Source organism: Neophocaena asiaeorientalis, unplaced genomic scaffold (assembly GCF_003031525.2).
Source record: "Neophocaena asiaeorientalis asiaeorientalis breed wild unplaced genomic scaffold, Neophocaena_asiaeorientalis_V1.1 scaffold138, whole genome shotgun sequence".
NCBI classification, from domain to species: domain Eukaryota; kingdom Metazoa; phylum Chordata; class Mammalia; order Artiodactyla; family Phocoenidae; genus Neophocaena; species Neophocaena asiaeorientalis.
Window position 1 is genome coordinate 4,393,308 of NW_020172632.1, and position 24,890 is coordinate 4,418,197.

Genomic DNA, 24,890 nt, shown 5'->3' on the forward strand with positions numbered 1-24,890 from the left:
TAAAATCACCATATAATCACCAGTAAGCAATTTTGAGCCACAACAAAGTCAGCATTTTTTGAACTGTTATTTACTTACAAACTTTGGGAAAAGCACCCTTTTTACCTTTAGCCTCTAATTAAGTATAGTAGGCTGCTTGCAGTCCTACTGACAGATAGCTACTTACACTGGGTTTAGAAATCCTATAACTCTGTGGGCTGTTTTCCTAAAACACAGCACATTTCTATCACATCTGAATTAGCACTGAAACTACAGCCTCATCCCCCACACTTAATTTCCAGGAAGGCAAATACTTTCAGGCCTTCAAAATATAAGCTGATCCCATCCATGTATACCCACTTGGCCAGAGTCTCAGGCTTGATGAGGATGTTGAAGTAGGTCTTCTTCAACTGCTCAGTTATCATTGTAAAGACAGCTGGTGTGGAACTGAACTCTGCTAAGTAGTCAATAATAAGCTGAAACAGCAGCTAAGAAGAAAAGAAAGAAGCACCTTAAGTGGAGAAGCATGGAAATCCACTAATGTTTAGGGGGAAAATGTTTCCCACTGGCTTTTACCAGGGGCCCAGTATGGTAACAGGCATTGCGCAGGACATAAGAGAAATACTAATGACTCAAAGAATCTTTAGGAGCTAAAATTCTCAATAACTGTCAAATTTGGAGCAATGAATTTTCTTTTTATTTTTTATAATTTTTATGGGTATTTTAAAACATTTTTCCTTCCAACTAAACTTAAAAATAATTTTATCCAGCATGTCCACTGCCCTTAAATGTGATTTTAATTGGGAGAATGTAATTTTGGAAATAATGACTTTATATCAACCTGTTCTATCCAGAAACATGATGAGTCTCTCCCTTATTTAAAGTCTTTTTTATATGCTTCAAAAAGATTTAGTTTTCTTTAGATAGGTTCTGTACTTTTCTCTAAAATAATGTTGAGTAATAGATGTGATCATGGGTATCCTTGGCTTGTTCCCAACTTTAATGTTCAGCATTTCATCAGTTAGTGGAACATTTGCTGTTAGTCTTTTAATTAAGGTTTTTATTTTGGTTAAGTAACTTCCCTCCATTCCTACTTATTAGGAATGACCACTCAAATTTATCAAATGATTTTTTGGGCATTTATCACTATATTTACATAGTGTTCCTCAACTGACTTGTGTTATAAACAATTTATGTTCATCAACTTCCTAATACTGAACAACCAACCTTTGCATTCCTGGCACTTGGTCATGGTGAATTATTCTTTTTGTTCTATTGTTGAATTTAATTTTCAAGTTTTTAGAATGTTTGACTCTGTATTTCATAGGTGAAACTGATCTCCAGTTTTACATACATATTTATAGTCTATATCAAGTTTTAATGTTAAGGCTAGGTAAGCTTCATAAAATGAAGAACCTCAAATAGTTTTCTATGGTTTGTATTTTTAAAAAGCTCTCCAGGTAATTCCAAAACTTTAACATGTTTGGATTTTAAGCTAAATTATATTTAGGCTTTTGAAGGTTAGTAAAATATTCCATGGTGTCTCCTCCTAAGACCAGTCTTTGTTCCCCAGGGAGACTGACAGGGATGAGGGTATAAAGGAGAGAACTATCTAAGATATGGAGGCTATATCACCTCTTAGCACAGGTCTAATTTCTGCCAGGTCCTCTCCTCCAGATTTTTTCTTGTATGAGTGCAGTTCCCCAAACTTTAATATATGCTCTACCCAAGAAACCAAGATATAAAATTTGTTGTTGGGTACATTATATTATTTTACCTGGTACTTGATGATCTAATCCTTTAGCTAGCATCCCATATTATTTCTTCCTTTACTGATGAAGTTTTTGACAAAGTGACACTGAAACATATTCTTTACCAAAAGATAAATCACTGACAAGATATAAACTCTGTTCCTAAAGAGTCAGAAACTTAGAAGGAAAACAAGACACACACACTTGAAACAATGGAAAAGAGTGCAAGAAGAGGAAGAAACAACACAAACATCTGAGTTCTACTCTATGTCAGGCAATGTGTCAGGTGCTTTAAATTTGTCCTTGCTGTATGGCATGAAATTATGCTCAAACCAGTCCTTAACACCAGTGTTGGCTGCAGAGAAACTGACAGCAAAGGGAAGTGAAATCAAGCCTGAAGCACAGGCTGTGTTGTATCCATTACTAATGCATACAACACTGATTAATGTAATTAATTAATGAATATATGTTGGTCTTGTGTGGCCAAAGTTAGAATACCTGTCATCAGCCAAAAAAACACAATAATTCATATTAATAAACATTTCTTTCTATGTACAGCACCTCATGCACAAGCCTCTATGCTTGGTGCTATAGGCACAACAAACATAAATATAAAATTTTAAAGCTGCCTGTGAGGAAATTAGAGCACTGTACTTACAGGTAGTTTGTGGTTGAATCCTTTCACTCGAATAATTAAACCATGTTCTCCAGCTACCAGCTTATACTCCAGCTGTGCCACATCTGCTTCATAAGCTGGTTCCGCAAGGTTATGGGTAAGGATATTGACAAAGATATCAAAGAGGACCACACTAAGAGTATAAAATGCAAATAGCATCATTAATTGGCAAGAAATAGACAAATGGATTTGCTTTGACTTAGAGTAAGAAACTTCACTTTTATAAAGATGTTATTTCACTGCTCCAGAATGTAAAACCATATATACTAATTGAGTTCAAAGGTAAATATACCCAGGACTCAGTTTCACAGGGGCATTACAGAACTCCCACCTTCAGCAATGCTTCCCTATCTTTTTCATGTCGCGCACACAGAGAAAATGTAATATTGGGTTGGCCAAAAGGTTCGTTCAGTTTTTTCCGTAAGATGGCTCTAGTAGTACTTAGTTGTCTTTAACTTCACTTGAAACAATTTTGTTAGATTGTATGTGACAGCTGTTATATCAGCGTGTATTTAAAAAAAAACATCAAAATTGGTGAATTTTTGTGTAGCCATTTTAATATTGAAGATGGAAGAAAAAACGTTTTTGGCATATTATGCTTTATTATTTCAAGAAAGGTAAAAACGCAAGTGAAACTCAAAAAAAATTTTTGTATAGTGTATGGAGAAGGTGCTGTGACTGATCGGACATGTCAAAAGTGGTTTGCAAAGTTTTGTGTTGGAGATTTCTCACTGGACGATGCTCCACGGTCAGGTAGACCAGTTGAAGTTGATAGCGATCAAATCGAGACATTAACTGAGAACAATCAACGTTATACCATGCAGAAGATAGCCGACATACTCAAAATATCCAAATCAGGCAGTGAAAATCATTTGCACCAGCTTAGTTAGTTAATCACTTTGATGTTTGGTTTCCACATTAGTTAAGCGAAAAAAACCTTCTTGACCATATTTCCACATGCGATTCTTTACTTAAACATAATGAAAACGTTCTGTTTTTAAAACAAATTGTGATGGGCGATGAAAAGTGGATACTGTACAATACTGTGGAACAGAAGAGCCCGTGGGGCAAGTGAAATGAACCACCACCAACCACACCAAAGGCCGGTCTTCATCCAAAGAAGGTGATGTGTATATGGTGGGATTGCAAGGGAGTCCTCTATTATGAGCTCCTTCCAGAAAACCAAACGATTAATTTCAACAAGTACTGCTCCCAATTAGACAAACCGAAAGCAGCACTCAACAAAAAGTGTCCAGAATTAGTCAACAGAAAACACATAATCTTCCATCAGGATAACACAAGACTTCATGTTTCTTTGATTACCAGGCAAAAACTGTTACAGCTTGGCTGGGAAGTTCTGATTCATCTGCCGTATTCACCAGACATTACACCTTCAGATTTCCATTTATTTTGGTCTTTCCAAAATTCTCTTAATGGACAAAATTTCCATTCCCTGGAAGACTGTAAAAGGCACCTGGAACAGTTCTTTGCTCAAAAAGATAAAAAGTTCTGGGAAGATGGAATTATGAAGTTGCCTGAAAAATGGCAGAAGGTAGTGGAACAAAAATGGTGAATATAATTAAGTTCTTAGTGAACATGAAAAATGTGTCTTTTATTTTTACTTAAAAACTGAAGACACTTTTTGGCCAACCCAATATTTATACTGCACAATGGGGTAAGTGTAAAATGCATGAAAGGCAGCTGGCCCAAAGGCTCTGGTTATCCCTGCAGCCTAGGTTTTCTGACTGAAAAATCAAAAATCTGAGGAAATGGAGGAGGGTAATGCATTTCTTAAACTGAATATTAATAATGTTAGTGCTGCTTGTGAGATTAAGGCTGGATTTTACAAGTTAAGTGGCAAAAGAAAGGAAGAAGTACACTAACGTTTCCTGAGCACCTCCTATGATTCAGGTACATTTTAGGCTCTCTGACCTCCCACAACCTACATAAACATGTAAGTAATTTGCTAAGAACAAAGTATAATCAGATTCCTTGGCAGGAATCTGATTATAAATACAGGAATCTGATTATAAATAATCTCTAAATACAGGTCAACAGATCCATTAGTCCTCATTACAGACTGGAAGCTGACCCAAGCTCATCTCTAAGGAACTTTCTCAATCCAGTAATTCTATGACTAGCCTAAACTGTCAGCATGTTTTACAAATGGGTGCTGGAGATGGAGCAGCCACAATTCCATCTTAGTGATTAGTATTGATACAAATAATTTGTTTGGGGCACATAAAAACACATAAATGAGGAGCATAGCTCAAGTCTGACAGAGAAAAATGATAAAATGATTCAGAAATAAACAAACAAAATAGTCTTCCAATAATAAAAAAAATATTTTCCAGAAAAGAGGACAATTTCTTACTTTGCTGCAGACTTCTGTATCAAAGGTGAGATCAGATGGAAACGTATATATGCTGAAAGAAAAAAGACCCTAAATAAGAAAATATAGGCCAGAGGCCTCAAATATTTAATACATCTGCTATTTTCCCCTAATATTATGTTGTTTTAAAAATTCTGAAACAAACCACTAATCCTTAAATCCTCACTACATTTTTATCCTTAAGGGTTCTTAGAAAGTATTATTTACCATTCCAAATAGTGTCCAGAAGGTACACTTTAATCTACGGGAAGACCAGATATATAGACAGATATGCAGAGAGGCCTAAGAATACTCTTATTATCAATAACTTTGGTCAGGAAAAATGCTTACAGAGGTATACATGTCAAGAACATTAAGGGAAAAATCTCAATGCTCACAGAAAGTTATAGCAGCACCTTTCCAAGGAAGCTGAATAAATGTTAAGAACATTTTTAGACACTCTTATAATCTATTCAAGAAAAATTGAGTAAACACCTTCCCAGTGAACTCAAGAATCCCTCAGAACTAGTCCAGTTGTGTTAAGGTTAGGGATTTGGGTTAAATGGCAGCCAAGAGCACTCAGCCTTTGATTCCAAGTTGCTTCAGTAAATTCCAATGCCATGCACAAGAACAGAAAATAAAAAAGCAACACAGTTTGGGCTACCGTGTTGAAGATAAGAGCTTTAGAGTCTGTTTAACTATATACTATGCTTCCTTTATGCTGAAAAGCAAAATAGTAGAGGGAGACAGATAGAGGATATTTCACATTTGTAATGCTGGACTCAGCTATCTATGGTATCTAAGAATAATTTCTTTCAGCTACTCTTACTTTCTTTTTAACAATAATGTTCAAAAAACACCACCTATTCCCTAGGATGGCCAAGCACCTGGCTCTGCTTTCATATAACTTAAAGAAAAATATCCAAAAATAATTTCATTTTAGGCTTGAATCCTTATATACTTCCTGGAATCTATAATGTCCATAAGAATTTCTGTGATAGCACAGGAGCACAGTATGGATCTGATAGATAAGCCTAGAAAAGGTCTTCAAGTACAAGGGGAAGTGGAAAGAGAGGGAAGTGATAGACACAGAGGGAAAAGGTTGCTAGAAAGTGGAAAAAGATTTGTTATACTTATTTCACTATTATTAAGGAGGGAAATATTTTACCTTTGGGGATTTTGAATTTGTTGTCTTTCTTATACCATAGGCAACCTTGTGGAGTATTCACAATTTTAACAGGGTATTCTGTCTCTGGACAATCAAAAGCCTTCAACATGAAATCTGTGGCTAACAAAAGTGAAAGGTAATAAATCATTCAGTTATCTCAACAGGATTCCCACCAATCTGTTCCTGGTTTCGGAAGTGTAAGTCAGTCTTCTTTGTGGCAAACATAAGTCAAATTCAAATGCTGAAATACAATAAATTATTAGAACAATACTAAAAAGAAAGTCCTCTTGGCCTTAAACTAAATGAACTCTGAAGATGTAATTTCCCAAGAGTTGATTCTGATCTCTCCATATTCAGCTTCATTCTCTTTCTCAGAGACAATCTTAACTGAAAGGGACCTTTGGTCAGAATAGTTGTATAAACCAATTTATGAATGAATGCATTCTTGAATGAGAATGTCTTTTACCAAACTTACAGAGTTTTTAAAAGTTAACAAAATAGTTCTGCTCAAACAACATCAAATTTGTCCTTTAAGTTAATGAAACATAAATTGTTTCATCAACACTCAGGTGCGAAATAGCTAACTTAAGAATTAAAAAAAAAGTACTGGCTATATTTACTAAAAAAAAAAAGAGTTGTTTAGATACTTAAAGTTAAAGATGCAGAACTGAATTATCTAAAATATGCAAGACTTTTTGTACAAAAGCGTTTTTTTTCCTGAGGTTAGATTCATATATAACATAAAATTAACCATTTTAAAGTGAACAATTCAGGGGAATTTAGTACACTCACAATGTTGTGCAACTACCATTTCTTTCTAGTTTCAAAACATTTTCATCAGCCCCAAAGGAAACCTCTATACCCATTAAGCAGTCACTCTCCATTACCCACTCCCCCCAGCCACTGGCAACCATCAGTCTGAGTTCTGTCTCTATGGATTTACCTATTCTAGATATTTCATGTAACAGGAATCATACAACATGTGACCCCTTGTGTCTGTCTTCTTTCACTTAGCATAATGTTTTCAAGGTTCATCCATGTTATAGCATGTATCAGTACTTCATTTCTTTTAATGACAGAATAATACTCCATTGCATGTATATACCATAATTTGTTTATCCATTCATTCATTATGGACACTGGCTGTTTCCACCTTTTGGCTTTTGTGCATAATGCTGCTATGAAAGTGTATGTACATGTATTTGGTTGAATACCTGTTTTTAATTCTTTAGGGTATATACCTAGGAATGGAATTGCTGGGAAAAATGGTATTCTGAGTAAAATTAGTTATATACAACTGTAACCTTTGTCCTAGACCAGTGACTTTCTCACTGTTAGAACTGTTTTCCATTGCAAGCTAGCAGACAGATAACACACACATATACCTACTGAGAACAAAAGTTCTTAAAATAATACCCTTTCTTTATTCAGTAAAACATTTTGCTATTTTCTACTCTGATTTTTTTTAGTGCTTTCACAACTCATTACACTGACCTCAAAACCCATTACATTGATTTCACAACCCTCTAATGGGTTGCAACCTATAGTTTGAAAAACACTAGAACAATTGGACAAGATAATGGCAATTCCTACAGAGACTCACATGAAAGGATCAGCTATCATAGACAAGAAAATGTCTCAGGATTATGTTTAAGTCCTGTTTCCTGCATTCACCAACTGAAGATCCAGGACAAGTCACTTTGCTTTTTTGAGTAGCAGTTTTCTCATTTGGAAAAGTAAGAAAACTGTAATGCTTATCCCAGAGATAACTGGGAAACTCAAATATGAATTCAAATGATACTTTGTAAAATATAACATACTACAGAGGTGCTATTTGTTTTAATATTAGTACATGGATGGATTATGTACAATGATTGCTATTTTACTGACCTATGTACTTGTTTTCAGCTGGAAGATGAAGATCTGGATTTAATTCAAAATTACTCTCCCACAGTTCAGCCCAAGAGTTTTCAATATCTGTAGAGATGAAAGACAAACTGATCCAATAAAGAACAAATGATCAGAGTCCTATTAATAACAAACCAGTCAACAACTGGCCTTCACAAATCAATTCTCTTTTCTCAGAAAAGCTGTGAGTGACATATCCAGACTTTCTAGACTCCTGCTCCTCAATGTGCAGTCTCAGCAGCATTGTTATCATCTGGGAGCTTTGTTAGAAATGCAGAATTGCAGGCCCTATTCCAGAGCTACTGAATCATAATCTGTATTTTAATAAGACCTCCAGGTGATACATATGCACATTGAAGTTTGAGGAGCACTTTCTAAAACACAGTCAAAAGTCTGCCCCCAAACTACCAATACAATAGGATTTTCTCACTAGCTAATAAATATAGACATAAACATTGCAGAAAATAATTTTCTGCAAAGCAGTATAAATAATTTTCATTTCAAAGTAAACTACTGAAAAAAATACGTAAGTTCTTCCCACAGGAACTATCAGACAAATTATTAAGGAATAAAACTTCCCAGGTGAATCATATACCTAAATGTAGGACAATTTTAAAATATTTTACCTTCCATACTATACTGAGTCCCAAACCATTTCTCCTTGAGGTCACATTTTCCCTCATTAGCACCAGACAGTAGAACAAGATTTGCCTTTTGAGGAACTAGCTGATTAAGGGCTTCAGCAATGACCTAATTAGGGGCAGGGGTGAAGGGGGAGTGGGGAGACACATACAAAACAATTATAACTTTAACCTAATACATCTCTATTAAAAAGGCAAAGCCACATTATGTTAGGCACCCCAAGATCCTAGCATCTTGATGCTCATGAAACTATCTGTCTATAGTCCATGAACACCCTAATTTACAAAACTACATTAGTCTATCAGCTGTTTCTAATATGTTTCTTCAGAATGCTTACACAGCACTCATCTCAAATCCTACATAATAAGAGGACTAGCAGTGAAAAGAGTTACCATTTACTAAGCTTTTACTATGTGCTAGGTAGTGTTTAACATACATTATTTTATTTAATCCTAAAAACAACCCTAAGGTATACCCATTTTACAGAAAGCACTCAGCCTCAGAGGTTAAAGTTTAAATAATTTGTTCAGGTTAAAGATTCTATAATCTGCACAGAACAACACACCTAGAAGTGGCAAAAGTGGAGTTCTAACCAAGTTTGTTCATAATTCCAAAAACTATGCTCTTAACTGCTATGTATTATACTACCTCATACACAAGAATCAGTAAAATGATCCCAATGTAGGGCCTCCTTTAATAATCCTTCAGCTATGATAAGGACTAAACATAAGATTTTTGTGGGTTAGATTTGAAACCCTAACTAGCACTTCAACACCATCTCTTTGAGAAAAAAACAACAAATAGTGGTTCAGAAAAAAATACTTGGACCCCTGGGCACAACCATCCTAGAGAAATGACAAGAATGTATGGTTACTGCTTCTTCCTTTACCTTTCCCCATCCCCTTTAAAATCAGTAGTTTTAGAATACCCTGTATCAAAGTCTGTCAATCTTGGCACTATTAACACTTTGGGCCAGATAATTCTTAGTTGTGGAGTGCCATCTTCTGCATTGTAGAATGTTTAGCAGCATCTCTGGCTTCTACCCGCTAGATGCCAAGAGCACTCTCCAGCTATGACAACTGAAATGTACCCAAGCATTGACAAATATCCCATGGGGGCAAAATCACCCTGGTTGAGAACTGCTACCCTATATGGAGCGAAATGACTTATTTCCCAGGACTAGTGGAGCAAAGACCTGACCAACTATTTATTTATGTGTAATATTTATTATCCCTAAGTCATATATTTTGAATTCAGGGAATCATATTTTTCTCGTACATATTCTCAAAATGATTAAAATTTAATTGTCCAGGGTGTCCAACAGAATTAAAAGGCAAGCTAAACAAGTATGTTTAGCATCTAAAGTACATAATTCTTAGAAATGACTTTATGTTAGTAGATGTTTCAACACTTGAAAAACAGTGGGAATAGTACCTAAGAAGAGGACTTGGTTTTCTCCTCATATTAAACCACAGTCATATACAAGAATCAGGAAAAATTACCCACAAAACTACTGATATTTCTTCTGTTTAAACAAACAAAAAACTTGACTAAACATAACCAAGTTTTCTCCATTCCCACAGTTCTTAAGTACCTCTATGTACTTTCTCACCCTCCTCTTTCTCTAAAAGTAAATTTTAGAAATGGAAACCTCCTTACTTCTGGCTTGTATTCAAAAAGAAGCTGATCTCCAGTGAGAAAGTCCTGTAGTGGGTACAGCTGCATGTTTTCACACATGTTTTCCACATACTCAACTGGATCTGTCTGTAAAGAGGTAAGATTATTTCACACCAGAAATTCTCCATTATTATCCTTAATTTGCCACAAAATATAAATACTTATCTCTTTTTTAACAATGAAACCAAAAGCTTCCAACAGATACAACCAGATGTAACTGCAGCTTAAGAATCTGATGCTCAGAATTCTACAAAAAATTTAGCCAGAGAACTAAAGTAGCTTAACCTAACACCCCTCCAATCCCCCATACTGAGCCCTACAACACACGAGGCTCTAATCACATCACAGCGTCTTCATCGAAGAAATTACAACACTGAACTTTAAAGGTCTGTTTACATGTCAAGTGCCCCATGTGACTATGAAGTCCCTAAAGACAGGGTCTTCATCATTTTATCACTACAGCACTATCACCTAAAAACTATTTGTAAGCATGAATCAAAATCAATATATCAACAGAAATCAAAATGTGTCATTACATAAGTCTTGCTATAAGTGGTTAAATTAATCAGTATATTATCTCAAATTAAAACTGAAATAATGACAGAAAGTTCACTAACCTATGAAATGGAAATACTTTTCCAGAGGAAAGCAACCAATTCAAGTATTGATATTTACTGAGTACCCAAATGCACAGAATCTTAAAACTGACAGGTCCTTTAGACACCAAGTGGCTCCATTCCTACATTTTACAATGAGGAAATGTACTCAGATTGATTAGGTGACTTGCCCCAGATCACACAATAAGTGATAGGCGAGTAGACACTAGAGCTTGGGCCTCTTAACATAGCAGTGAACACTCTCCCAAAATACCATACTGCCCAGTCCTTCCCTAGACAATCTGGGTTGTTCTCTCATCTAACAGAAGACAGAACAGAAGTGAAGGTTACTACATTCATGGAGGAGAAATGAGACATGCATACATCAAATTAGAGATCATAGGTATATGCTACCTACTACATTATCACATTCAGATAGAATATGGAAAAAGTATGGAAAGATTCATTGTTACTTTTTATTGCTCCACCTCAGGAAACATTCCTGAATCAAGTTTATTAGTCACTAAAGTGCTACTATTTTGTGTGTGTGTGTGTGTGTGTGTGTGTGTGTGTGTGTGTGTGTGTGTGTGTGTATTCATGGAGGAGAAATGAGACATGCATACATCAAATTAGAGATCATAGGTATATGCTACCTACTACATTATCACATTCAGATAGAATATGGAAAAAGTATGGAAAGATTCATTGTTACTTTTTATTGCTCCACCTCAGGAAACATTCCTGAATCAAGTTTATTAGTCACTAAAGTGCTACTATTTTGTGTGTGTGTGTGTGTGTGTGTGTGTGTGTGTGTGTGTGTGTGTGTGTGTGTAGGTTAAGGTACCTTTTTTTTTTGAAGTATAATTGACTTATAACATTATATTAGTTTTAGGTGTACAACATAGTGATTCCATATTTTTATATATTACAAAATGATCACTACAGCAAGTCTATTTACCATCTGTCACCTTACAAAGTTATTACAGCATTATTGACTATATTCCCTATGCTATACATTACATCCCCATGACATTTATTTTACAGCTGGAAGTTTGTACCTCTTAATCTTCCTTGCCTATTTCACTTATCTCCCACTCTTTCAAGTGCTATTATTGTTTAAAATGACTCCCTCTACTCTGTTCTAAATTTTTTAACCAGTTATTTTCACCAGCCACTTATTTTTGTAAGTTAACTGTTCTATTCAGCTTGCTACAAAATTGAGTGATTCAAAATATTTCCTATGAGAAAACAGGACCCTGGCTAAAAGTAGATCTTTGGTGCCAAGGCAATGGACAAAGTACTAGGAAAAAAAAAAAAAAACACTTAAATGCTATCCTTTAATTTTTTTTTAAGATATAATTCACATACCATAAAATCCACACTTTTAAAGTATACAATTAAAAATAAAATAAAATGTATAATAAAGTATATAACTCAGTGGTTTTCAGTATATTTATAAAGTTGAACAAGCATCACCTCTATCTAGTTCCAGAATATTTTCATCAGCCCAAAAGGAAACTTCCATGCCCAGTAAGCAGTTGCTCCCTGTTACCCACACCTCCCAGCCACTGACAACAACCATCAATCTGTGCTCTGGCTCTATAGATTTACCTATTCTGGATATTTCATATCCAGATAAATGGAATCATATAATATGTGACCTGTTGTCTTGCTTCTTTCACTTAGCATATTTTCAAGGTTCATCCATGTTGTAGAATGAATCAGTACTTCATTACTTTTTATGCTGAATAATATTCCACAGTATGCAAATTCTACATTTTGTTTAACCATTCACTCATTGAAGGACATTTGGATTGTTTCCCCTTTTTGGCTATAATGAATAATGCTGCTGTGAACACCAGTGTACAAGTATTTGTGTGGACATAGGTTTTCAATTCTCTTGGGTGTATACCTAGAGGTGGAACTGCAGGCTTATATGGTATCTCTATGCTTAACTTTTTAAGGAACTGTCAAACTGTTTTCCAAAGCAGCTGTACCATTTTACACTCCCACCCACAATGTATGAGAGTTCCAATTTCCCTACATCTCCAACACTTGTTATTATCTATCTTCTAATTTTTTTGTTTACTGCAACTCTCACTGCCTTCCATTATTATTACATTATTCCTGTTTCTCTGCGTAGAGAAAGACACTTAAACAGCTTTTCTCTAGTTCAAGTAGCTGATTTATAAGGTATATTGAGTCCAAGTTCCCATGTGAAATAAAAATTACTTAAAAAAATTTTTTTAATTAAAAAAGACTGGCTTGAATAGTCTGAAAGAGCATTCCTATTTGCCTTTACTGATGAAGACAAGAAAAGTATCTGAAGAGGAGATATGTCAACTTTGTTAATAAAACAGAAATATATAAAAGCTGAAATAAGCTGAGCTACTTGAGTTAAAATTTAGCAGTTCAAATAAAGATATGAACCTTTCTGATTTGTTCTTTGTACTGATTAGGTTTTAGTCTAAAATGTTTTGGGCTCATGTTTTAAAATCAAGACAAGCATTCATGAATACTGTGCTAAAGGTAAAAAAGAAAAAAATGAGCTACAAAATGGTGAGCTATAAAAAAGGTATCTTGAAATGTCTTGCTAAGAAGAAACTAGAAGGGCAGAAAGAAAATGTAACTCAGCTAATGCTAAAAAGCCAATCCCCCAAAAAGGAATAAGGGTATTAGTTATGGCTGTAGTTCACAATTCTTACTCCTACTCTTTCCCTGCCACAGTTCTGCCCACATGTTGCCACAACAGTTGATAAGAACACTGAAAAAAATCAGTACTGCTAAAGTTGATGGCAGGACTTGGGGGTTCTATGCATATCAATCAATTTATAGAAGAGAAGTGTCTATAGGACCCTCAAATGGCCAATATAAAACACAGTAGCTCTCTGTTTTCATAGAACAAGATTTCAATTTCAAATGACTTCAAGCATATACAGCAGACTGTATAGGAATCAATAGCAACTGGAAGCTTATAGTTTTTGTGACCTTGTCCTCATGTACTTAAGTCTTCTCAAATTATAGTAGATATTTGTCCCTGGTGATGATCCAAAAAGGCAGATTTCACGATGCTCTATGAACTGGTGCTAAACTGGGGGCTCTTAATTAAGGGCCTACAGATACCTCCCACAAGACATCAGTGGACAAATTCAGGGAGGGCGGGAAGCATGAGTTTGATTGGGAAGAAATTACATATTTATTTTCACTAAACTCTAACTTAGCATTTTTATTAATTTATAAATATACAGGCAACAAACCACAGCAGTATTATCAGCATCTATGACTATAACCAATAGAAATCACAATATAGCTGTTGCAGATATCTCAAAATAGCACACTCAGAAGATGGCGGAGTAGAAGGACATGCTCTCCCTCCCTCTTTCAAGAACACCAGAATCACAGCTAACTGCTGAACAACTATCGACAGGAAGACACTGGAACTCACCAAAAAAGATACCCCACATCCAAAGACAAAGGAGAAGCCACAATGAGATGGTAGGAAGGGCACAGTCACAATAAAATCAAATCCCATAACTGCTGGGTGGGTGACTCACAAACGGGAGAACACTTATACCACAGAAGTGCACCCACTGGAGTGAAGGTTCTGAGCCCCACGTCAGGCTTCCCAACCTGGGGGTCCGGCAACGGGAGGAGGAATTCCTAGAGAATCAGACTTTGAAGGCTAGCGGGATTTGATTCCAAGACTTTGACAGGACTGGGGGAAAGAGAAACTCTACTCTTGGAGGGCACACACAAAGTAGTGTGTGCACTGGGACCCAGGGGAAGGAGCAGTGACCCCACAGGAGACTGAACCAGACCTACATGCTACCCTGTTGGTGGGTCTCCTGCAGAGGCGGGGGGTGGCTGTGCCTCACTGTGAGGACAAGGACACTGGCAGCAGAAGTTCTGGGAAGTACTCCTTGGCGTGAGCCTTCCCAGAGTCGCCATTAGCTCCACCAAAGAGCCTGGCTAGGCTCCAGTGTTGGGTTGCCTCAGGCCAAACAACCAAAAGGGAGGGAACCCAGGCCGACCCATCAGCAGACAAGCGGATTAAAGTTTTACTGAGCTCTGCCCACCAGAGCAACAGCCAGCTCTACCCACCACCAGTCCCTCCCATCAGGAAACTTCCACAAGCCTCTTAGACAGCCTAATACACCAGACGGCAGACAGCAGAAGCAAGAAGAACTACAATCCTGCAGCCTGTGGAACAAAAACCACATTCACAGAAACACAGACAAGATGAAAAGGCAGAGGGCTATGTACCAGATGAAGGAACAAGATGAAACCCCAGAAAAACAACTACATGAAACAGAGATAGGCGACCTTCCAGAAAGAGAGTTCAGAATAATGATAGTGAAGATGATCCAGGACCTCGGAAAAAGAATGGAGGCAAAGATCAAGAATGTGCAAGAAATGTTCAACAAAGATCTAGAAGAATTAAAGAACAAACAAACAGAGATGAACCATACAATAACTGAAATGAAAAATACACTAGAAGGAATCAATAGCAGAATAACTGAGGCAGAAGAACAGATAAGTGACCTGGAAGACAGAATGGTGGAATTCACTGCTGCAGAACAGAATAAAGAAAAAAGAATGAAAAGAAATGAAGACAGCCTAAGAGACCTCTGGGACAACATTAAACGCAACAACATGTGCGTTATAGGGGTCCCAGAAGGAAGAGAGAGAGAGAGAAAAAGGACCCGAGAAAATATTTGAAGAGGTAAGAGTCGAAAATTTCCCTAACATGGGAAAGGAAATAGCCATCCAAGTCCAGGAAGTGCAGAGAGTCCCATACAGGATAAACCCAAGGAGAAACACGCCAAGAGACATAATAATCAAATTGGCAAAAATTAAAGACAAAGAAAAATTATTGAAAACAGCAAGGGAAAAATGACAAACAACCCAATCCAAAAATGGGCAGAAGACCTAAATAGACATTTCTCCAAAGAAGACATACAGATGGCCAAGAGGCACATGAAAAGCTGCTCAACATCACTAACTGTTAGAGAAATGCAAATCACAACTACAATGAGGTATCACTTCACACCGGTTAGAATGCGTATCATCAGAAAATCTACAAACAAATGCTGGAGAGGGTGTGGAGAAAAGGGAACCCTCTTGCTCTGCTGGTGGGAATTTAAGTTGATACAGCCACTATGGAGAACTACTGAACTAAAAATAGAATTACCATATGACCCAGCAATCCCACTACTGGGCATGGGGGGGGTTGGGGGGGTGATGAATTGGGAGATTGGGATTGACATGTATACACTGATGTGTATAAAATGGGTGACTATTAAGAAGAAAAAAATAGCACATTCATTGCTACTTAAAATTGTAATAATTATTAGATCTACCATTAGACTTTGTTATTTAATATATCGATACAGAGACCCATATTACTAATTTTTACTATTTTGAGTCTTTATTTCAGTATTCCTTTGTAACCTACTGGATTTTATCTTATGCATTTAAAAACACTATTCTATGAAAGGGAACCCTCCTACTCTGTTGCTGGGAATGTACATTGGTGCAGCCATTACAGAAACAGTATGGAGCTTCCTTAAAAAAAACTAAAAATAGAGCTACCATATGATCCAGCAATCCCACTCCTTGGCATATATCTGAAAAGATGAAAACTCTGATTTAAAAAGATACATGCACCCCAATGTTCATAGTAGCACTATTTACAATAGCCAAGACATGGAAGCAACCCAAGTGCCCATTAACAGATGAGTGATTTAAGAAAATATGAGATACACACACACACACACACACACACACACACACAGAGTGGAGCATTACTCAGCCATAAAAAAAAGAATAAAATATTGCCATTTGCAGCAACATGGATGGACCTAGAGAGTATCATACTAAGCGAGTCAGATAGAGAAAGACAAATATTATGATATCATTTATATGTGTAATCTAAAAAATAATACAAATGAAATTTATATACAAAACAGAAACAGCCTCAAACATAGAAAACAAATTTATAGTTACCAAAGAGAAAGGGATGGGGGGAGGGATAAATTAAGAGTATGGGATTAACAGATACAAATTACTATACATAAAATAGATAAGCAGCAAGGATTTACTATACAGCACAGGGAACTATATTCAATATCTTATAATAACCGATACTGGAAAATAATCTGAAAATATATACATATATACATATGTATCACTGAATCACTTTGCTGTATACCTGAAACTAACACAATATTGTAAATCAACTATACTTCAATAAAAACAAAATACAAAAACAAAACAAAAAACCCACTATTCTATGGGTTGCATAATAAATATTTAACAGTATTGTTTTAATGTTAAATTTCCTGAGCACAACAATTTTAGTGAGGTTATGCAAGAGAATACATTTGTTTGTAGCAGATACATGTTAAAAAAACATTGAGAGGTGAAGTATCATGGTATCTGTAATTAAATCTTAAAAAAACACATACACACACACACAAGAAGAGGCGTGAGAGAGAAAGAAAATATGGCAAAATATTAAGAACTGGTAAATCTAGGTGAGGGATGTACCAGTGATCATTGTACTACTAGGGCGATTTTTCTGAGAGTTTAAAAAGATGAAGAGGTGAAATAATATTCTGGGGAGGGGTCCATAGGATTCAACAGATTTCCAAAGGGATCCAAGGCACAAAAAGGGTTTTTTAAAAACCCTGCTCTAAACTCCTTACCTTTCAACTTTGCTTTCATATACCCTATGCCACAGACATGTAGGATCATTCACTTTTTCATAATACGCCAGAGTTCCTTACTTATGTGCTTCCCATTGCTTAGAATATCTAAACCTTATCCATTTTTTAATACTGAACTCAATTCAAATTTACTACATCCATGAAGGCTTCCCTGTCCTATTCCAGTCAAGGCAAATGCTTTCCTTACCCTGAAAGTACAAAGCACACTATTTCTAACATTATATATGGTAATTACTTCATATTACCTTGTAGAATGTCTTCACAATCATTGAATTCCCAAAATATCAAGCTCTCCATGAATGTTTATCAAAGGGATTAAAGGGATAGACATATGAAATGACTACATAGATGAATGATTGTCACACAACATGATCTGTGTCAATCTGCCTAATTCTCTTACTGTTACTCAATATAAATACTCAAAAACACAAGAGTGAATTTTCAGAAACCTCAAGGCCATCTTGAGACTCACATGACAGAGAGTGGCAGAATTAAAACTCCAGTGACACTTCCAAAAAGAGGAACAATGTCCACACCAGTTTCAACTTGGTCACAGATAACATTCAAAAAGAATTTGACTTCCAGTACCTGTTCTTGGTAATGAAATTCATTATCCTCAATTTTCTGAATCTCTTCAAAAATTCTGTGAAAGAAGAAAATTATAATTAGAAGACATATTTAAATTTCTCATTAGAATCGTCATCAAGAAAAGAGAAGTATAAAAATAAACAGACTGTCCACGTAAACCTAAATCTTTAACATACGTTCACATGTAGCGGAATAAGGATATGGAACAAGTAAAGGAAATTAAGCAAGAAATGCCTGGAAAACCACCAAGCAGGACTAACGCATGTCTGTTGGTAGCCTGAAGGCTAAAACATATTAGGATTGACTCTCATAAGTATATATTACCTTTTTTCTGGGCCTAGCTTCTGCAGCATTTTTAAATACTGGAAGACAGTATGAGCAACCTAAAAATGAAACATCTAATTATACTTTTGCATAAAGTGATATCTATATAATTTTAAAAACCCTCCATTTTTATTACTCACCTCATAGAAATGTTCATAACCTTCATCAGTCAATGTAATAGAAATGCTGAACACTGAATAAGTAGAATTTTGCTCAAATCCTGTCTCACCATTTCCACCAAATAGTGCAAGAGCCCAGCACCTACAGTTAGGAGAAAAAATTAATCCAGTCAATATCTTGGGATTGATAGTCTACAAATACTTCAAATTAACAAAATAGGTAGGCTTCCTATGTAAAATGTGGGAAGTCCAGGCTTTGAAGCAAACATGCTTTCCAACAGTAAGTTTAAAAGTACAAATTTTTTTAAAGTACAAAGCCTCCCAAGGAATTGTACTGCATACAGGAATGATCAGAAGGAAATAACAGCCATATTTACTTCTTTAATGGAAACACTAATATTACAACATAGTAAAACATTATCAGTTTCATGAAGCCACAGTAATTTTTTGTCGAAGAGAACAAAGTAATTTTTTGTCAAAGCGTACTTTTAATATATTGTGAAGTATGTTCTTCATACTTCATACTTCACAATATATTAAAAGTACGCTTGCTGGGAAGCATTTCTCTTTTTCTTTTTTTTAGCCGCACTGCTAGGCTTGCAGGATCTTAGTTCCCTGACAAGGGATTCAACCCAGGTCCTCAGCAGTGAAAGCGCGGAGTCCCAACCACTGGGACCGCCAGGGAATTCCCCTGGGAGGCATTTCTCGCATCCCTTTTTGAGCCTCTCCCAAGAGAAGCCTTAAAAAACACTTCAGATACTTCCCTACTTAGAATGTTAAGTGGGCTCTTTGAGACCATCAGCTAACCTGCACAGGTTATCTAAAAAAGAAGCAATAAGACTGTATCTTTTCCTGACTAGAATAATCCTGAAAGTCTAAAATAAGGAGAGAGGAGGCCAGAATGAAAAACTTGAAATTCTAATAAAGTTCAGTAAGGTAAAAAGGTTATGCAAATCTCAAATCACATTACATTTATTGTGTAAGGCATATATGTACTTAACGTCATTCATTATTTTTCTAATAAGCCTGCCCTCTCAGCTTTCTTTTAATAATCTAGTACACATCAATATTTTAAAGTCTTATTTAAATTTCTCATCTACCTTCCATTCTTGAATAGTGTATAGAAAAATCAAGCAAGGAATTACTTTAATGTGTTTTGGTCCTGATTCTAAAGCTGTATTTCTATTGGCTAGGCAACTTAAACAAGTGCTTAAATGCTTTAGGAAACATGGCTAACATACTGCTAACATGGCTGCATATACTGTTCACAGTCTCCCATATTTATATGATTTATCTGCCCAGTGAAGTTTTCATTAAAGTCTACCTTCTGGGTTGGGAAAGCCTGGAGATCCACATCATTTAAATAATTGACTTCATTATTATTCAAATCCAAATTCTTGATTAGAGCTAAACTTTCATGTAATTCTGGACTCTAGTTATGAATTTAAAAATTTTGTGTACAACTATAATACTTCCAACATGGGCTAAAAGGTGGCTTCCAAGGAAATATACAAATATGATATGGCCATTACAATAATCTAGGTTATGAAGAGACTTTAATTATTAGATTTGAATCTACGCTTCCTGGCAGACGAAGCAAAAAAAGAAAAGAATGGGTTATATAACACTTGTCCATTATTTTTCAGAGATTGCTACACTGAAAATACTTATTAATTAAATACTTGCTTTTTTCTAAGGTAAGAAAGAATGCTGCCTTTGCCTTCATGTCCAACCAGCCAAGAGATATAATGAAGCGGCTTCACCCTTTAAAAAAAAAGTTAAGGTCAGAAATTTTTAAAAATTAAGGTATAAATACCTTAATTTTACTTTAGAAAATCTTACTTCTGAGATTGATATTTGAGAATGTGATTACAAACTTATTTTCACATAAATTCTACTAAATATGAAACTATAATTAATTTGACAGCAGCAAGATAAAAATAGAAAACATGGTGAAATTTAACTTTTCATCTGAAATCACTGAATAAGTACAAATATTCCAAAATTTAAGAATTCTTTTGGATACTACTTTTTCTTTTGGATACCAATCTTACTTCTTTTCATGGTAAAATCTTTCATTATTTTTTCACCCAAAATAGAAATAATATAGATTCTTTATCATTTTAGAATCTGATGCAGATATGAATCATTCTGTATCCTTAAAAGCTTTCGACATTGCATCAGGCTCTGTGGTAAACTGAAATTGCTTTATGGGTCAGAAAATCTAGCTTGTAGTTTTAGTTATTCCTGTAAGTAAGTGCATGATCTTGAGCAAAAGACTTAATCTCACTCTATTTTCTTTTTTTCTCTACTTGCCTAACTACTTACTCATAGGCTTTTCAGGAAAATGCAATAACAGATGTAAAAAATATCTTATATAATAATATACATCAATAGTCTGAGTAGTTGTTTATGTGTTATTCACATCATCTTTTCCCACTGGCTTCTACTATAATTTTGGGAATATATTCCTACCAAAAATATACAGAAAAATCAAGCTAGGAAATCTAAACATTCTTAAATTCTAAACTTAGTTTAGAGAATTATACTCAGTAAACTCTTAAAAGTCACTGTTTAAAATATGAATTTGAAAAAAAACATAAAATATGAATGACATATTTTAGATTTCATCTATCCTAAAACTGACATAGAGGAGCAAATCAGTTAAAGAATGAACCCAGTTGAATACATAACATTTGCATGTGACCAAATCTAATTGTACTGTATTTGGTAACTCTGGAGGGAGAAACACTTGCTTCTTTGTAAAAAAATAAAATCATTCCCCCAAAAGCTAATTTAGTGGGAGTTCACATATTTGGGATAAACATCAGGTTAAAACAAATATACAGTTCATTAAAAAAATAATAATAACTGGATCAAAACATACAGAAATGGTAACAGTCTTTGGAAAACAGAATCATGGATGACTTTTTTCTACTTTTCAGTAGTTTTCAAGATTTCTACAATGAATTACCTTAGTAATCAGGCAGAAGATAAACAAGGCTTTGTTAATTAACAAGAAATGCAAAAAATGGGAAAAATGGTATACATAGTATAATTCTATTTCCATTAAAAAAGATATGTTTTATATTCATTATTTTAATGTCTGAAGGATATATATGGAACTATTAATGTTGGGCATATCTTTGAGGACAGAGGAGAAGCAGAGCTTTACCTTTTACTTAATACTCTTTTGTCCTCAACATTTTACAAGCATATTACTCTTATAATATAAATTTAAAACAAATGGAATAAACTTTTAAATATGCATGTAATCATTTTAACACTTTTTGGGATACTCTAACATAACTATACAACCAATGGACATTACTTTTTCCTATATTATCCTTGCACTAAAAAAAAGTAAGTAGACAATACACACGTTCTCTGCTTTCTCACTGGAGGCGTACTGTTCTTGTTAACTTCACGGGACTTGATTGTTAAAAGCATTTTTTACTGAGCTTAAAGCAATACACATTACTCTTCTTTCCTTCTGCTTGTATGTGTCTCTTCTTGGGTTTGTTTTGTTGGTTAGTTTTAGAAACTTAAGTTAAATTTTTATCAGTTCATTAGCATTTATTTCCAACGAGAAAAGCATTTGTAGCCATTGACTGATCCTTATCTTTAAGGAACTTCTTAGCCCATGTATATTGCTCATGTAAAATAATTATATAAATAAATTGAAGTGTTTTCCTAATTTCTAAAAATCTGACCTAACTCATTCCTAACTCAAGTAGGTCCTTGAGATTTATGCTGTAGTTGTATTTCAGGCTCAAAATTATTTAACTTTACTTTTGACAAGATCAAACTAAACGGCCACCACTGACAAATAAATCATAAGCTAACATATATTTGTACTCAAAGTGCTAAAGAAAATAATTACAAAAGTTAGCATTCACACTAAGATACTTAAATTCAAAGACTCAGGAAAGGCAACTAATTATAAGAAGACTCTAGCTTTTATACCCAAGAAGACATTAAAATATATAGCAAAGGCTTGAACAATCCAGGAGTAGTGAGGTCCTAGTTTACCATGTTACCTGTGTTTATAAATCCAGAATGCCCAAATTTAAACCATTTAGTATGCTTTTAAAATATGATTTTCACTCAGTATCTAGTGGAGTAAATTTGCCTTTGAACTCTTACCTGTAATGTTGCTGTTGAGGGGGAAGTGCCCATGTGATGGTCAGAGCATGAATTTTTCTGATTGGAACAACTGAACAAAAATATTTTTCAGAAGAACAGATATAAGTGTTTCTCTATAACTTATATATACTATGTTACATGAAATTTTTTTAAAGTCAATATATTTCATCCTCCAATAAGCATGGGAAAGTTAAATATAATGCAATTATTATTTCAAGTTGCCAATTTTCCAATTTGAATAATGCAATTTTTGTAAATTTCTTTTCAATTTGGTTTCACAGATAGAGAAGGCATGGATAAAAGAACTATGAAAATAGGCAAGCCCCTGAAGATGGATCCCTTCTTGCAAGAACAGGTACAGGACTAGGAGTCAGGAGACCCATGGCTGAAATCCAGCCCTACTACTATCTTGCTATCTGTGTTTATACAACCTTGAGAAAATCACTTGCATTTAACTCATTCTGAATCTGTTATGGTATGACGAGTGGGGTAGGCTGAAGTAACTCTAAGATTCTTCCCAGTGCTTCCCATTCTTCTATGATTCTTTGAAGAGAAAATCTACAGCCAGGAAGAATACAACCAAAAATAAGTTGTCTCTGGGAAGAGTCAGCTTAGATAAAATGGAGCCAGCAGCAGATAAAGAGTGTGACAAGTCATTGGTCAGAGAAAGGGAAGAGGAAAGAGACTGGCAATGGGGTGAAGGAGAAGAAGGGAATAACTAGGCAATTAGGAGAAAGAAAAAAATCTGCCATGATAAAAAGAGCAAAGAAAGAGAAATAGTGAATTAGGAATGTTTCTGCAATATTCACTATGGGCAAACTGTTAAGTAAGTTATAGCATAACCATGCGATGGCTCATTGGGCAGTTATTACAAATATAATATTAAATGAAATAAGCAAGAGATAGAGTGTATATACTTTATAATCTCAACTACATTAAGAAAATATACTTACAGAAACTCAAAAGGAAATCTGCCAAAACCACTTCTCTAGATGGTAAGATTTAAGGGTAACTCCCCCCACCCATTTTTTTTTTACACTAAATCTGCCTTCATTTAACAAAAATTGGTTTTATAATGAAGATAAAAGGAAATTATTTCCAAAGTGTTTTCCCATCCTCTATTTTTCTCTTTTAAAGGCAAAAAAGAGCAGAATATAGATAAAAACAAAATAGGAAAGAAACAAAAAACCAAGAACAAAAGGGAACAAGAAGAAAATAGGGAGAAAGCATGAAACAGACTCAAGTAGCATTAAGGTGCCAAACCAATGAAACTGCTACTAGTTAGTGGCCTGCTATCTGTCACTAGTTGGATTTCCACTGTCTACTCCCTTTCCAATCCAGCTGTACTTTCTGCTGTATTCTCATTTTCAAAGAAAATTGGCAGCCTCAGTTAAGTTTTAGAGAATGTGCTAAAGTTATTTCAAACAGTTTTAAACCTTTGGTTCACGAACCTCTATAAAGTTTGTTAAATGCTGGTGTGTCAAATGGATCCGTTAAATGGCCAAAGTTTGGTTTGGGTAACCCACTGAAAATAAAACAAATACATTAAAATTTAATTGGCAAAAGCCTTTATAAGCAGTATCTTTAGGGATGCCTAAACTGATAGGTTTTTATAGTCTATTCTACATACTCCTGGCTGAAAAGCATTCTAGGCATAAGCGAATAGATGGCAACAAAGCCACAAAATCCTGAACTACACAAACTATTCTTAACCTCAGCCCCAATAACTCAAATACTTTTAAAACTCACAGGAGACAGAAAACAATGAATTGAAGGGACCTCCCCTCCCAATATTTACTGTCTCTATCAGTCTCATCCAACTTCAGTTCTCCTCTTAATACAAAGCCATTTCAGAAAGAAAACTTACACTAGAGATTTTTTTTTAATCCAAGAAATATACATGGAGAGATTCTTACATATAAAGTACAATATTAGGCACTGTAGTATTTGAGAAACTTGGACTCTTCCTTCTAGAGGCTTCCCACCTGGTTGAATATATTGTAACTAATATTTCTTCTAAAATATGGTCAGTATGAATCAGTATTAATTACCTAGAACACTTTTTAACCCATCTGATTAAGGAACCAAAGTTCTTAGTGAATAATATGTAAAAGCACTTTTTTTAATTTCAAATTCTTATTAGGAATTGATTGACAAGACCTAATGAATCCGTCTATTCAATATTCCTCTGATTTTATTAGTAAAGTTTCACAGTGA

General features: G+C 35.0%; 1 protein-coding gene across 1 annotated transcript in view; it reads right to left on the bottom strand.

The window, feature by feature from the left end:
• The window catches only part of NRDC (nardilysin convertase), a 91,483-nt gene that overhangs the window by 10,637 nt on the left and 55,956 nt on the right, over window positions 1-24,890 (bottom strand). The window contains 13 exon segments of the mRNA XM_024739337.1: window positions 340-467; window positions 2,389-2,539; window positions 4,781-4,832; window positions 5,946-6,065; window positions 7,836-7,922; window positions 8,480-8,603; window positions 10,155-10,259; window positions 18,085-18,139; window positions 18,409-18,467; window positions 18,549-18,669; window positions 20,214-20,291; window positions 22,674-22,743; window positions 24,125-24,198. Coding sequence (XP_024595105.1) covers window positions 340-467; window positions 2,389-2,539; window positions 4,781-4,832; window positions 5,946-6,065; window positions 7,836-7,922; window positions 8,480-8,603; window positions 10,155-10,259; window positions 18,085-18,139; window positions 18,409-18,467; window positions 18,549-18,669; window positions 20,214-20,291; window positions 22,674-22,743; window positions 24,125-24,198 — 1,224 coding nt within the window.